Below are 13,041 nucleotides of genomic sequence, written 5' to 3'. Positions count from 1 at the left end.
AACTCGATTCCAGTTTTGCTTTACGTAACAGTAACAGTAACACGTAACAGCAACACAAATGCATAAATCAGTGTTTTGACAACATCGTTTTGTCAGTATCGTTTGAACGACTATCGTTTCAAAGTTACGTGATTCATGCCCAGTTGCAACAAATGAGTCCATACATATTTATGTACATACATACATAGGTACAACGCCGTATGCACGGGCGGAGTTTAAATAATCGGAAGTAATAATCAATTGTAGCGCATTTCCTCTTACTATGCATATGCCCAAATGCATGCAACCATTTGGCAAACAAACACAGGGTGCTTCTAATGAAAATAAAAATTGTATGCTGAAATACACATGCTAAGACCTTCGAAATTTTGTGCTGGGATATGCGTTACAGCTTCGCAAATTTTACCCCTACCGAAACCAAAGATGTATACACATCAAAAATATTGTTTTTTCCTGCAGAAAACGTTTACTTTTATTAATTGTTTATTAAAATGACACCTTAAAATATTAGTTAATAATTGAAATATTGGTATGGAACAGAGAAATATAGTGTTTTCCAAAAATTACCAAAATTCGAGATAACTTATTTTACTGGATATAGAGAAATATGTGCCACTTTTCACTTGGTTGGCCGAGATTTCTTCAATTTTACATTTTAGAATTTTTGTGTCGGATTGACACAGTTGCGCTTGATGTGGATGAATTTGCGGGGAGATGTGCTGCTGTAGGATTTTGAATGAATGATCTTGACCTTGAGAAATATGCGAATGCGTTTATGAATGAAATTGTTATTGTTTGAGTACGCGTGTAATTATGTGCATTTATATGTATGCTGCCGTGAGTTGTACATTTGTACATTTATATGTACACATACCTATATATGTATGCATTTAAAAACGATATCAATTTGTCAGTCCCTAATAAGAAGAAAGTAAGTTGCAGCTTTTTTCGCAGATACATATTCCACTGAAAATGATGTGAAAAAGCTGTAACTAACTTTAGTGTCGACTTTATTTTAACTATGAATATGCCCCAATTAATTATGTACATAAATACGAGCATTGCAGTGAAAAATGATAATGCACATTTCTTCTCAATATAAATAACTTTTCGAAAAAACAACTTTGAAGTTAACACGTGCAGTGCAATCAATGCATTTGTACGTTTGTCTTCATATGAGAAGGCATATTCGTAATTCGTGTCCAACCAAAAGTTGTAGAAAAACAATTTTAATTTGTTTCATTTCAGGATTTACTTTTTTTATATTTTTTATTTACTTTCAGATTTTTAAGCTTGTTTAAGAATTTTTCTGTATGTGCATAGTTTAAGAACTTACATTCAAAAATAAAATAAAAATATTACTTAAAATAACTTCAATTTGTCAACTTCAATTTGCAGTTTCACTAAAAGATACATACATACATACAAACATGTATATACTTGTTTGCACATAAGTAATTGTATGTATAGTACATAATTAAGTATATTATTTGTACATAATTTGTTAGCCGTCGGCAAATAGAAATGAAAAAAATGAGCCGATTGCGCATGCATACATTAATGCAATTTCATGAATTGGTACAATACATAGATATATGTATGTACGTATATATGTGTATGTGCATAAGTAAATATATACACACATACATATGTTTAATTAAATTATAATAAAATAGTTTTTATAAAAAGGTCCAATTTACATGGCTTTAGACAATTGCGGAAAAAAAGTCAAAAAAATTGCCTTAGAAAATCTTATCGACTTATTTTTCATTTTGCATTAAACTATGGTACACGCCTGCCTCCGCAAGCATCCCCTCTGCCAAGTGTTTATTATATTTCTGTTCCTCTTTCCTTTTTCGTTCTTATTTTTTCATTTTGCTTTGAACTATGGTAAATTTGGTCGAAGTGTGGTGGCACGGAAAAATTTTTGGTATGGTGGCAGCCGACACTTCTCTACCGACACCGTGTCGAGTGGGGCATTTCGTCGACGAGTGGTATATTTGCTCGACCGCACCTCAAAATTTCTGTCGGCAATTAGTTCACACTGAAAATGCGCCTTCTCATTTATAAACGTTCTCTGGTTTAGCGGTTAGTTTTGTATGGGCTTGGGGAGAAAAGTGACCACTTCTCCGGGCATGTGATAGTGCATCCCTTTCTTTCACACCCACGAGCGTATTTGCCTTGCAGTGGCTGCAATTCTTTATTCATTCTGAACGTTTGGAATAAACTTTTTTGTTTACATATTCTTTAGAACGTTCCTGATGATATGTTAACGTATATTTCAAACGCATTCTGTTTATTCCGGCTGTGAAATGGGATTATCCGGAATGTATAAAGAAACGCAGCCAGTATGTTCACTCGCTCACACACATGAACGAAAGACACAAGATCACGTAAGAACAAGAGAGTGAAAAAAGTCGACTTTTTTAGCGGGTTCTACGCCATCTTGTTTCACTGGAAAACGAGCGAAAAGTAAACAAAGCAAAGAAAACAACGAAAACCAACATTAGCCAAAATTATTGTCAGCCACTTTAAACGCACAATTTAGGTAAAATGATGCAACAAAATGCTTTAAAATGTGTTGTCATGTTGAATTAACTCTTCTTTACTTGAATAAAAGTGTAAAATAGTGGTGCTTGTGATGTAAACAAACGCTCAGCTGACGAACCCGCTTTCGCAAACTTTTTTCTCAAAACCAGTTACAAATACAACGTCGCGTTCTTACGTGATCTTGTATTTTTGGTTCATGGCTCACACATGTCATCTAGTTGGTGATGTACAAGTGAGTTTAGCGATGAAACTATTGGGAAAATATCGAGATAATTAGTGATTTTGATTTTTGATAATTGATAAATTAGTGAATAGTTGGCAGCGAAATATCCAAAAATACATGAAACCAAATTAAAAAATACAATTCGATTTAGGTTATGTGTTTGTTTTATTTGTAAAAATATGTTGTTGAATTTAGCTTAATTTCGCAAGCTTTTTCAGAGCCACAACATATGCCTCAGCGCCGTTTGGTTTTTCTTCCTCCAGCTGTGCTGTATTTCAGCACTATAGTCACCCTGCAGAAAATCTGACTAGCCTAGAACTGACGCAGAACTAGACCTTTCGCCGACAGTACCAGTTCTAGCTCAATACCCAACCAATGCTTTCAACTGTCCAGTTTTACACGGTGATGTCATTGGCGGTGGAAATTGTCGCTCAGTGCATTACTTTGCAACCAGTTTTTAACCGGTTTCATTTTGGACAGTCTTTTTTTTAAGAGAAAACGTTTTTGAGATTCGATTTTTGGACATTTTTTTCGTTTCTTTTACAGATTCCGTTTTTGTTACATATTTTATAAAAAAAAATATTGTAAGCTGTACGAACAATTTAAATTCATTAAATTTGAAAACTCACAACTGCCTCCACCGCGATTTGAACACGCGACCAACGATGGTTGAGTCGGAGGTCTTCTCGCTGAGCTACTTTCGTATTGTACGAGTAGTGAGCATTTGCACATTTAAGGCCTGTATGCAGTTCTCAAGAAAAGCTAAAATTCCATACAAAATGACGTACAAGAAATGGCTAAGAAATTTTCTTGAGTCAAATTTCCTTAAGGCAGTACGCAGTTCTTAAGAAATTTACTACGCTTTCTACTACGGTTTTCTAAAGTTTTTTATGAAAAAAGAGCACAAGGCAACCCAGGCTTGCAACAGAAATATATGCCCGTTCCATTATTTCTTGAGGAAAGAGTGAGGCAACAGGCTGTGAGGTATCAAAAATGTCAAAATTCCTTGGACACATACGCGAAATAATTGCAATTTTTTCTTGACCGTTTTCTTGAGAGCTGCATACAGGGCTTTACACCGCAAGTTTCAACTGTCCCGCTCTGCAAACCTTTTGCACTAGTTCAGAAATATGTAGTTCGGAACTAGCGCTTTGTCAGACTGTCTCTAAATTTTACTGCAGGGCACTGGCTCCACAGTCGGCATACGCGCACTGGCCTAAAATTGTTTCTTCTCTATCCACATAGCGCTAAAAAAAGGTTTTTTTGCTCATTTTTTTATATACAAATAGAATATACGGGTTTTTATTAATTCTTTCTTTAAATTTACCAATATCTTCTTTAATTTGCACCACAGCTAACATTAAAGTAAAATTTTCTTTGATGTATGTATGTATGTACATATGTATGCGAGCCTACACTCGATAGTTTGTTTTCGATATGGTCAGCCGTTTTTTGCAGGGTTTGAAATGCATGTGCTCGGCTCAAAATTTCAGGGCGAGACGATAACGCAGCTATGATTGGACGACAAGTGTGCAGATAGCCTTAAACCACGTATACTGTCGAAAATTGAATATTAAGAAAATTTGCTCCTTTAACATTCTATTTTAACATCCAATTCGGCTTTGTTTACTTATGGTACACGCATCTCATCGACGCCAGGACGGCGCAATCTTATTTTCTATCATTCTTGACTTTTAGTGCACACACCCTGCAAGAAGCCTGACCTATGATTATCGGTTAAATTAGTGGGAAAACTGACTAAAACTTTTGGTCAGTTTAGCGGTTAGTTTTGTATGGGCTTGGGGAAAAAAGTGACCACTTCTCCGGGCGTGTGATAGTGTATCCCTTTCTTTCGCACACATCGGCGCATTTGACTTACAGTATGTTCACTCGCTCATACATGTCATCTAGTTGGTGATGTACAAGTGAATTAAGCGATGCAACTATTGGGAAAATATCACGAAAATTAGTGATTTTTCTGACCACTATTCTAAATACTTGTAAATTAGTGAATAGATGGCAGCAAAATATCCAAAAATACATGAAACCAAATTAACAAATGCAATCTGATTTTGTTTTTATTTTTATTTGTAAAAACAAAGAACGTAAATCTATAAGAAGATACAACTCGCTTAAGTGTGGCGAGTGAGTCTAGAAGGTTTGCAAGAGGAATTCGCGTCCGTTTTGACATCAATAGCCCGTTTCTGTAACATTTCTCTACCGATTATTTCTCTACTGGTAGAGAATATACGTCACTCTCTACTACTCATTAGCAGTAGAGAACAGGGGCTCTATTCTGTAACTGTGAGAAAATGTAGTGTACACCGAGTGCAAAACTCACAACCAAAAACTCACCGACTAAAATTCAGTAAGTTTTTCGGAAGAGAAGTGTACACAATTTTGACAGTTAAAACTCATTCTCACACATGCTGAATCGCAAAATGAGGAAGTGTACACAATTTTGACAGCTAAAACTCATTCTCACTCTTCCTGAATCGCAAATTGAAGAGTGCACACAATTTTCAGTGTACACTTGAAAACTCACAGTTACAAGAATAGAGCACCAGGGCGGCGAATTCATATCTCAATTCGCCTTGGTAGAGAATTGTTACAGAAACGAGCTACAAGTTTCGTCAATGAATTCGCCGCACATTTGGATTCGCGGCGACAAAGAACGGGGAGAAAAAGTGATAGATGATAGAAATAAAGAAATGAAATGACAAAAAAACATGGCCGCAACTCTTTTTGTTTATTTGCCGAAGGCATTTAACAATTTGCATGGCTACTCCGCAGGAATATCTGAGGACATTTGCAAAAATAACTTATCTCGAGTTAAGACAATTTTTCTCTAAACTTTTAAATCACATTATTTCTTCAAACTTTCGTATTATTAATTAGTTGTTTAAGATTTTATTTTAATAAAAAAACAAAGTAAAAATAAATTTTTTGCACAAGTGGCCTATGATATTTTGATCTTAAGTTAAAACTTCTAAAATCACATACATAAGTGGATTAACCACTAATGTAATGTGGCAACAAGGTCGAGTTAATGATCTTCGGTCATAAATTTTAAAATTTTCGTAGACCGATCGCTTACGATTTCTTTACAGTTGACTTTAGATACTTCGAGCGACATGTATACCAATTCAAAAATTTTTATTATTTTGCATTATTGTTAATTGGAAAGCTCTGAAGCATGTATAAGTGAGTGTATACATATGTATATACTGACCTAGTCTGCGTTGGTAACACAAATATTATTTACTATCATGAAAAGCTTCAAACGCAAAATCGTACATTAACATATTCTGCGTTGGTAATCAAATTTTTGAAGTGAAACTTCTTAGGCGGCGGTATCGCAAAAATGGAGAGTGGAATTTTTAAAACTAAAAACGTTACATGAGTGAGAAGGAAGATGTAGGTAGTATAGGGAAAGAGAAAAAAGAAATAAAGCGACGCCTGACGGGAACGAGTACCTACATATGTATGTATATACATATGTATGTTTGAATGCACGTATGTATATATACATATATATGTATGTATGAACGAACTCATTGCGCATTTCAGCTCTGCCGCTACCAAGCAATATATGTACATATAAATGATGCAAGCGTGCTTCGCGTAACTACATCCATTCGTACATATGCACATATGTTTGTATGGATATATTTATGCTGAAGCAAACGGGCTTCGTTGATGTACTGATGGGCATATGTATGTACTTATGGCCAGCAATGTTTTCATGTATGTACACATGTTTGAATGGTTGTATATACATTTGTATGTATGTATATATGTACAAATTATGTGTTTGTTGTACATTTGTGCATGTAATTTTCTAGAGTAGTTTTGTGCTCTTGCTATCTCCTTGTATTAACTCGTCCTTCGTTGGTATACTCTGATGAATATATGTGAGGATGATAGCAAGGCCAACTTATATAACTGGCTAACCTAATATTCACGCACGCCGCCAATTTACTGTCAAAAATTTCTCATGCACATACAACTTGTATGGGACCAACCGAAATTGAACGGCGTGCGTATGAAGCTAACTCAATTTCCAATTTTTGTTCTGCGTGACATTTTGATTTGACGTTTCGCTCAATGAAATCAAATGCAAACGCACGCAAGCCAATTTCGGGTGACGCAAAAAAACAAATTCGACGGCGTGCGTACCAAAACGCAAGCCGCGAATATTAGGTTAGCCTGTAAGGTAGTATTACAGGAGCAGTTGAAATTTTCGCCCGACGTTTCTTAAAGAAAGCCATAAACGTAGCGACCGTTGGTTCAACTTGGTGTTGTTTTGCTCTAGATTGCACCGTTTGTGGGCCTGTTGAATAAATTTATGTCTTGGTTGTATGAAAGATCAAAAAAATTGGATTTTCTGGTAAGTTGTACAACTTATCGCTACATTAATGGCCATGTTGAACAAACTCATTTAATTTGCGTTTATTTTGTACACTAAATAACCGAAAATGGATAACTCAGCCGAAATAGGTACGTGCTTTCGTTGAATTTTATAAATGTAAGCCGAAACTATGATATTGTAAAAATGAGATTTTACAATGAGACTGCTCGCAAAATTGCAATGTTTGTGGGAAAAACGTCCAACTTGATTGCGGATTGATTTGAACCAACGTTTTCGGCTTGCATTATGTCAAAAGGATGTGTTTATTGTAATTCATTCTGTCATTTACTACCATTATGCGTAGGCCAATTCATGAAATCATTTCATGCGTTTGAGTAGAAACTGCATGAATGAACACCATTTCATGATTTCAATTAACGCGAAATAGAGTTTATGCACTTAGTTTTTACTCAGATCGATGAAATGATTTCGTGAATTGGACTACGCATACATGTGATACTTATGCTTTTAATTTATAAGATAATTTTATGTTTTTATACTCTTGCTACCACATGAATATATGAATTCGTGATAAGAATATATGAATTCGCCTTGGAAGATAGAAAGCGAGTAAGAATAAAGCCCAAAATACAATAACGCTGTGGCAGTGGCCGTGGCAGTTTTTCGAAATCAGCTGTTTTTTAGAAAGTGTGGTGTCCAATGAAGCGACTCACAATGCAGCAGTGGCAGCGGGCAGTACTGCTCAGTTTAGCCCAAATTCTAAATTCACTGCCACTGCTTTCATCGCAGCAAACTTCGCATGCTGAATTTGACATAAATAACATGCAGCCAACTTCTGCTCATGTCACTGAAGCCTAAAAGACAACAACAAAAATGTAAACAAACAAAAGGTAATGTCAAAAAAAGCTGCCACTGACAGCGCCGTATTGTATTTGCTGCGGCCGTGACTGCCAATATTAGCAGTAACAGCTGATTTTATAAACTGTCACTGCCACTGCCACTGCGCTATTGTATTTTGGCCTTAAATGCCGAACAAAGGAATTTGTCTTCTTTCAACTTAAATAAATGCATTTTGCAAACAAAAGTGCGTACGTTACTTAGTGCCTTGGTAATGGCGAATTCGTAAGGATCTATTGATTGCATTATAAACATTTTCATTTATTTGTTAAACATACAATTACTTCCATTACAATCCGGTCCTATGGATGTTAGAAGCGCGAATTCATATAAGGTGGTGTTACCTGAAAATGAATAATAAATGATATGTATATCACAAAATTAATAAGATGAAATGAAATTATTGTTTGATTTCTAACCAAACCTATGTATGTAACTCAATCGCCTAATGGTTTGCCGAACCGTAAACATATGTTTACACATCCAATTTCGTGAGTAGGTACCTGGTACTCACACCTTTTTTAAGAAGTTTCACTTCTATCATGTGTACGGTGTTACACACGCATTTTTTTTACAGGTCTATTCTGTGCTGGTAATAAAAAGTTCGTAACCGGTAAATAAAGTTCCTGGCATTCTATGTACTCTTGTAACCGGTAAATTTTGTTACCATCTCGTAAGCTGGTAACAAAGTATTGCTCCGTGAGATATGCATGTCCAGAATTTGTACAATTCTTNGCAGCAGTGGCAGCGGGCAGTACTGCTCAGTTTAGCCCAAATTCTAAATTCACTGCCACTGCTTTCATCGCAGCAAACTTCGCATGCTGAATTTGACATAAATAACATGCAGCCAACTTCTGCTCATGTCACTGAAGCCTAAAAGACAACAACAAAAATGTAAACAAACAAAAGGTAATGTCAAAAAAAGCTGCCACTGACAGCGCCGTATTGTATTTGCTGCGGCCGTGACTGCCAATATTAGCAGTAACAGCTGATTTTATAAACTGTCACTGCCACTGCCACTGCGCTATTGTATTTTGGCCTTAAATGCCGAACAAAGGAATTTGTCTTCTTTCAACTTAAATAAATGCATTTTGCAAACAAAAGTGCGTACGTTACTTAGTGCCTTGGTAATGGCGAATTCGTAAGGATCTATTGATTGCATTATAAACATTTTCATTTATTTGTTAAACATACAATTACTTCCATTACAATCCGGTCCTATGGATGTTAGAAGCGCGAATTCATATAAGGTGGTGTTACCTGAAAATGAATAATAAATGATATGTATATCACAAAATTAATAAGATGAAATGAAATTATTGTTTGATTTCTAACCAAATCTATGTATGTAACTCAATCGCCTAATGGTTTGCCGAACCGTAAACATATGTTTACACATCCAATTTCGTGAGTAGGTACCTGGTACTCACACCTTTTTTAAGAAGTTTCACTTCTATCATGTGTACGGTGTTACACACGCATTTTTTTTATAGGTCTATTCTGTGCTGGTAATAAAAAGTTCGTAACCGGTAAATAAAGTTCCTGGCATTCTATGTACTCTTGTAACCGGTAAATTTTGTTACCATCTCGTAAGCTGGTAACAAAGTATTGCTCCGTGAGATATGCATGTCCAGAATTTGTACAATTCTTCATAGCTGAATTGCTGAATATTTTAACTGCATTACCAACGTACCTAGAATCGCGGTGACAAGAACTGGTATCATTTTTTGGTAATAAAATTTTCCGGTTACAAAAACTTCGTGCAGAATAGACCTGTTACCGGAAAATAAAGTTTCTCTCTTTATTAAACCCTTTTCGCATTCTGTGAACTTTTGTAACCGGAAAATTTCGTTTCCATCTCATAAGCAGGTAACAAAATATTGCCCCATGAAATATGCAGCAACAGAATTTCTACAAAACTTCATAGCTGAAATGCTGAATAAATTAAAACGTAACCAAGGTACCTAGAATCTCGGTTACAAGAAGTGGTAACAATGTTTGGTACCAAAATTTGCTGGTTACAAAATATTCCGTAACAAGCAGAATAGAGCTACAAGATGTTCATGTTAAGTGCAGCCTACTGTAAGCATACATGTATATGTACGTGTGTATGCGCGTAAATATGTCAGGACGTGGCATTTCGCAGGAATTTCAGAACTTTTCAAGATAAATATGGCGGAGGACGTGGGAAAGACGGAGACAACTTATATTTCACATTTATGCGTTTGTTTTGGCGGAGAATGTGAGAAAGACGGAGACAACTTATATTTCACATTTACGCGTTGTTTTTTTTTGCATGAATATAAGAACAAAAAATTGGAAAATATTTATTCTTGCCCGATGAAAACAAAACGTATTCCTACTCATGTATGAATGCGTAGATTTAAATTAACCTTATGCCATCCCTATATAATAAACATTGGTTTTGCTAATAAAGCCGCCATATACACACTTTATCCACCAAATCGCCCGACACATAACTTCTTTTACACACTTTAAATATGTCAATTTCCAGATGAAAACAACACATAAGTACACTCATATATAAATGCATAGATTTCTTATTAAACTAATGCATTTTTACATAAAAGTACACTGGTTTTGTTTATAATGATCGCTTTTATCCACAGACGTCAACAATCGGCACTTGTTGACAAACAATTCAATTACAACCACTTTTTATTTATGGATACTTTCACAAACTACCACCTTCGTATTTTACACATGCACTGAATATCATATATAGGGCGTGTGTGAATCGGTAACAAAGTTCCATGGGGAAAGCTGTTGAATAATATTTTTACTATGGAGACAGTTTTCCCAATCTGCTGTGTGAAATGAAATCTTTTTTGTCAGCGATAAATTTTTGATAACCGCAGAAATTAATATTTTAAGAAAGCATCTACCATCGTTGATTTCAATTTATCAATTTAAGCTTTTATTTAACGAAAAATTACACACATTAACAATATTTGCGATTGTCAAAATTTTCTATACATTAGTCAAATATTTCACTAGTGTAATGTTCCCTACCCACTTGTAAACTAATTATTTATTTAAGTTTATATGTATCACCCAGTAGTTGTCATTTGTAGATATAAGATACACTAAACACTCTGTACCGAAAGAAGGAGCCATTTTATCTTTCTTCTTCCGGTAACAGCTAAAACGAGGAGACGTGCCAGAAAAATAGTAAGAAATAAATCGAAGTATATAAAAAGACATCTTTGCAATTTTAAAGACTGCGTTATAGCCTCAGGTGTGGGGTGCTACCCGCCAATATTTAAACATTTTATTTATTAAATAAACCTTCTAACAAGGGAAAATTTCAACAAATGCCGTCGACACGTTCCGCAGGGAAAATGACTGGAGGTAAAGATGAATTAAAGCAAAGCAGTGAAGGTGGCCCACCTATTACATCAAACACTGAGTCGCATACAATGAAATCAGCCAATGCACATAAGGCTATTGAAGACAGCTCCAATATCGTGCCTGCTCCTGCATCCCCTGGTGCTCCTGCCGTCATTTTATCTGCTGCCCTGACACCTGGAGTACCTGGTGCCTCCGCCGCCAACCAACCTGCTGTACCTCGTGCCTCCGCCGCCAAATTACCTGGTGCCCCCGCCGCCAACTTATCTGCTGTTCCTGCTGCCACGTCACATGATTTGCCTGCTGTTCCTGCCGCTGCCGAACCTTATGTGGCAGCTCCTGCTACCAATGTTCCTAATGTTCCAGTTTCTGCCGTCTCTGATGGGACCGCGTTTGATGGTCCCTCTGCTGTTATATCTAATACCGCTGTAAACCATGTTGCCGGGAATGGCACCACAGAATTTTCCTCATGCGAGTCTGTCGCCCAATCCGCTTTCTCCGTATTGAGTTGCACCGTTGGTTCCGATACCGCCACTGAATTAGGCACCGCAACTCCGATTGGAGATATCAATAAGCTAGAAGAGCAGTTGAAAATTTTAAGACTACGTCGCGAATTGATGGAGCTGCAAGGTCAAGTTCAACAAATAGAAACTTATCCGGGCGTGCGCCTAGGTAAATATATACATTTTGACGAACTCGATGCGGCAGTTCCAAAGTTTAGTGGCGACAACCATTACGACATAAATCGGTGGTTTTTGCAATTCGAGGACTATGCTGATGCCAATAATTACAATGAAAGACATAGGTGTCTAGCACTACGACGATGCATGTCTGGGACAGCAAAAGAATTTGTACTTAACCAAGGACTTGTTGATTATTCAACGTTGAAGTCGTTGCTATGTGCAATGTTTCGACGCAATTGTTCGCGGCAGGAGGTTTACCGGCAGCTACGATCACGCAAACTAAAATCGTCAGAGTCTTGTGTTAGTTACATTGTGGCAATGCAGTCCATTGCCGCCCAGTCGGAAATACCAGAGCAGGAGCTAGTTGATATAGTAATAGATGGCATACCTGACAACAGTAACAACATAAGTATCCTGTATGGCGCTAATACAGTGAGTGAATTAGTAAGGCGAATGGAACGCTACGAACAGCGTCGCCAGAATATTGCATTGCGTAAACCGTCGGCCACTGTTGTTTCACGCACGGAAGCAAAGTCGACCGTCACCGAAGATCTCTCAACAGTGCGCTGCTTCAACTGTTCGCGATTCGGTCACTATCAGAGCAGCTGTCCAAAGCCACAACGACCAGTAGGTTCCTGCTTCATCTGTCACCAGCTCGGACACATGCATCGGAATTGCCCGAAGAAGAAGAGCCAACCCACTCATGTTGCAGCTATTTCCGCGGAGGACTATAATTACTTAGAAACTAGGCAAGAGGTAAGTGTGGCCTTTTATGAACAAAATCGAAACAGATGGTCAGGTTTTATAAATATTATTTCTCTTTTTGATTCTGGTAGTTTGATTAATATAATGCAAAAATCCGTTGCTGAAAGATTTTTAAAACTGTCGCCTACTGCGATACCTACAAAATTTGTTGGCATTGGTAAAAGCAGAATCTACTCATTTGG

At 36.7% G+C, this 13,041-nt stretch overlaps 2 protein-coding genes across 2 annotated transcripts in view; one reads left to right on the top strand and one right to left on the bottom strand.

The window, feature by feature from the left end:
* Cox17 (Cytochrome c oxidase copper chaperone COX17) overlaps positions 1 to 13,041 on the bottom strand; it is a 75,352-nt gene that overhangs the window by 40,589 nt on the left and 21,722 nt on the right. The window lies entirely within an intron of this gene.
* On the top strand, positions 11,211 to 13,006 carry LOC108367434 (uncharacterized). The gene is made up of 2 exons (XM_017622045.1): positions 11,211 to 12,850; positions 12,931 to 13,006. The coding sequence occupies exons 1-2, from the start codon at positions 11,378 to 11,380 to the stop codon at positions 12,937 to 12,939; spliced, it is 1,482 nt and encodes a 493-aa protein (XP_017477534.1). The 5' UTR covers positions 11,211 to 11,377; the 3' UTR covers positions 12,940 to 13,006.

The sequence above is a fragment of the Rhagoletis zephyria genome, unplaced genomic scaffold (genome assembly GCF_001687245.7).
Source record: "Rhagoletis zephyria isolate East Lansing unplaced genomic scaffold, Rhagoletis_zephyria_1.1 Rzeph_scaffold_02684, whole genome shotgun sequence".
NCBI lineage: Eukaryota > Metazoa > Arthropoda > Insecta > Diptera > Tephritidae > Rhagoletis > Rhagoletis zephyria.
This window is presented reverse-complemented; position numbering and strand designations above follow the sequence as displayed.

What these genes read in the sequence shown, in the direction of transcription:
- LOC108367434 (XM_017622045.1), top strand. Translation starts at nt 11,378, where the DNA reads ATGCCGTCGACACGTTCCGCAGGGAAAATGACTGGAGGTAAAGATGAA.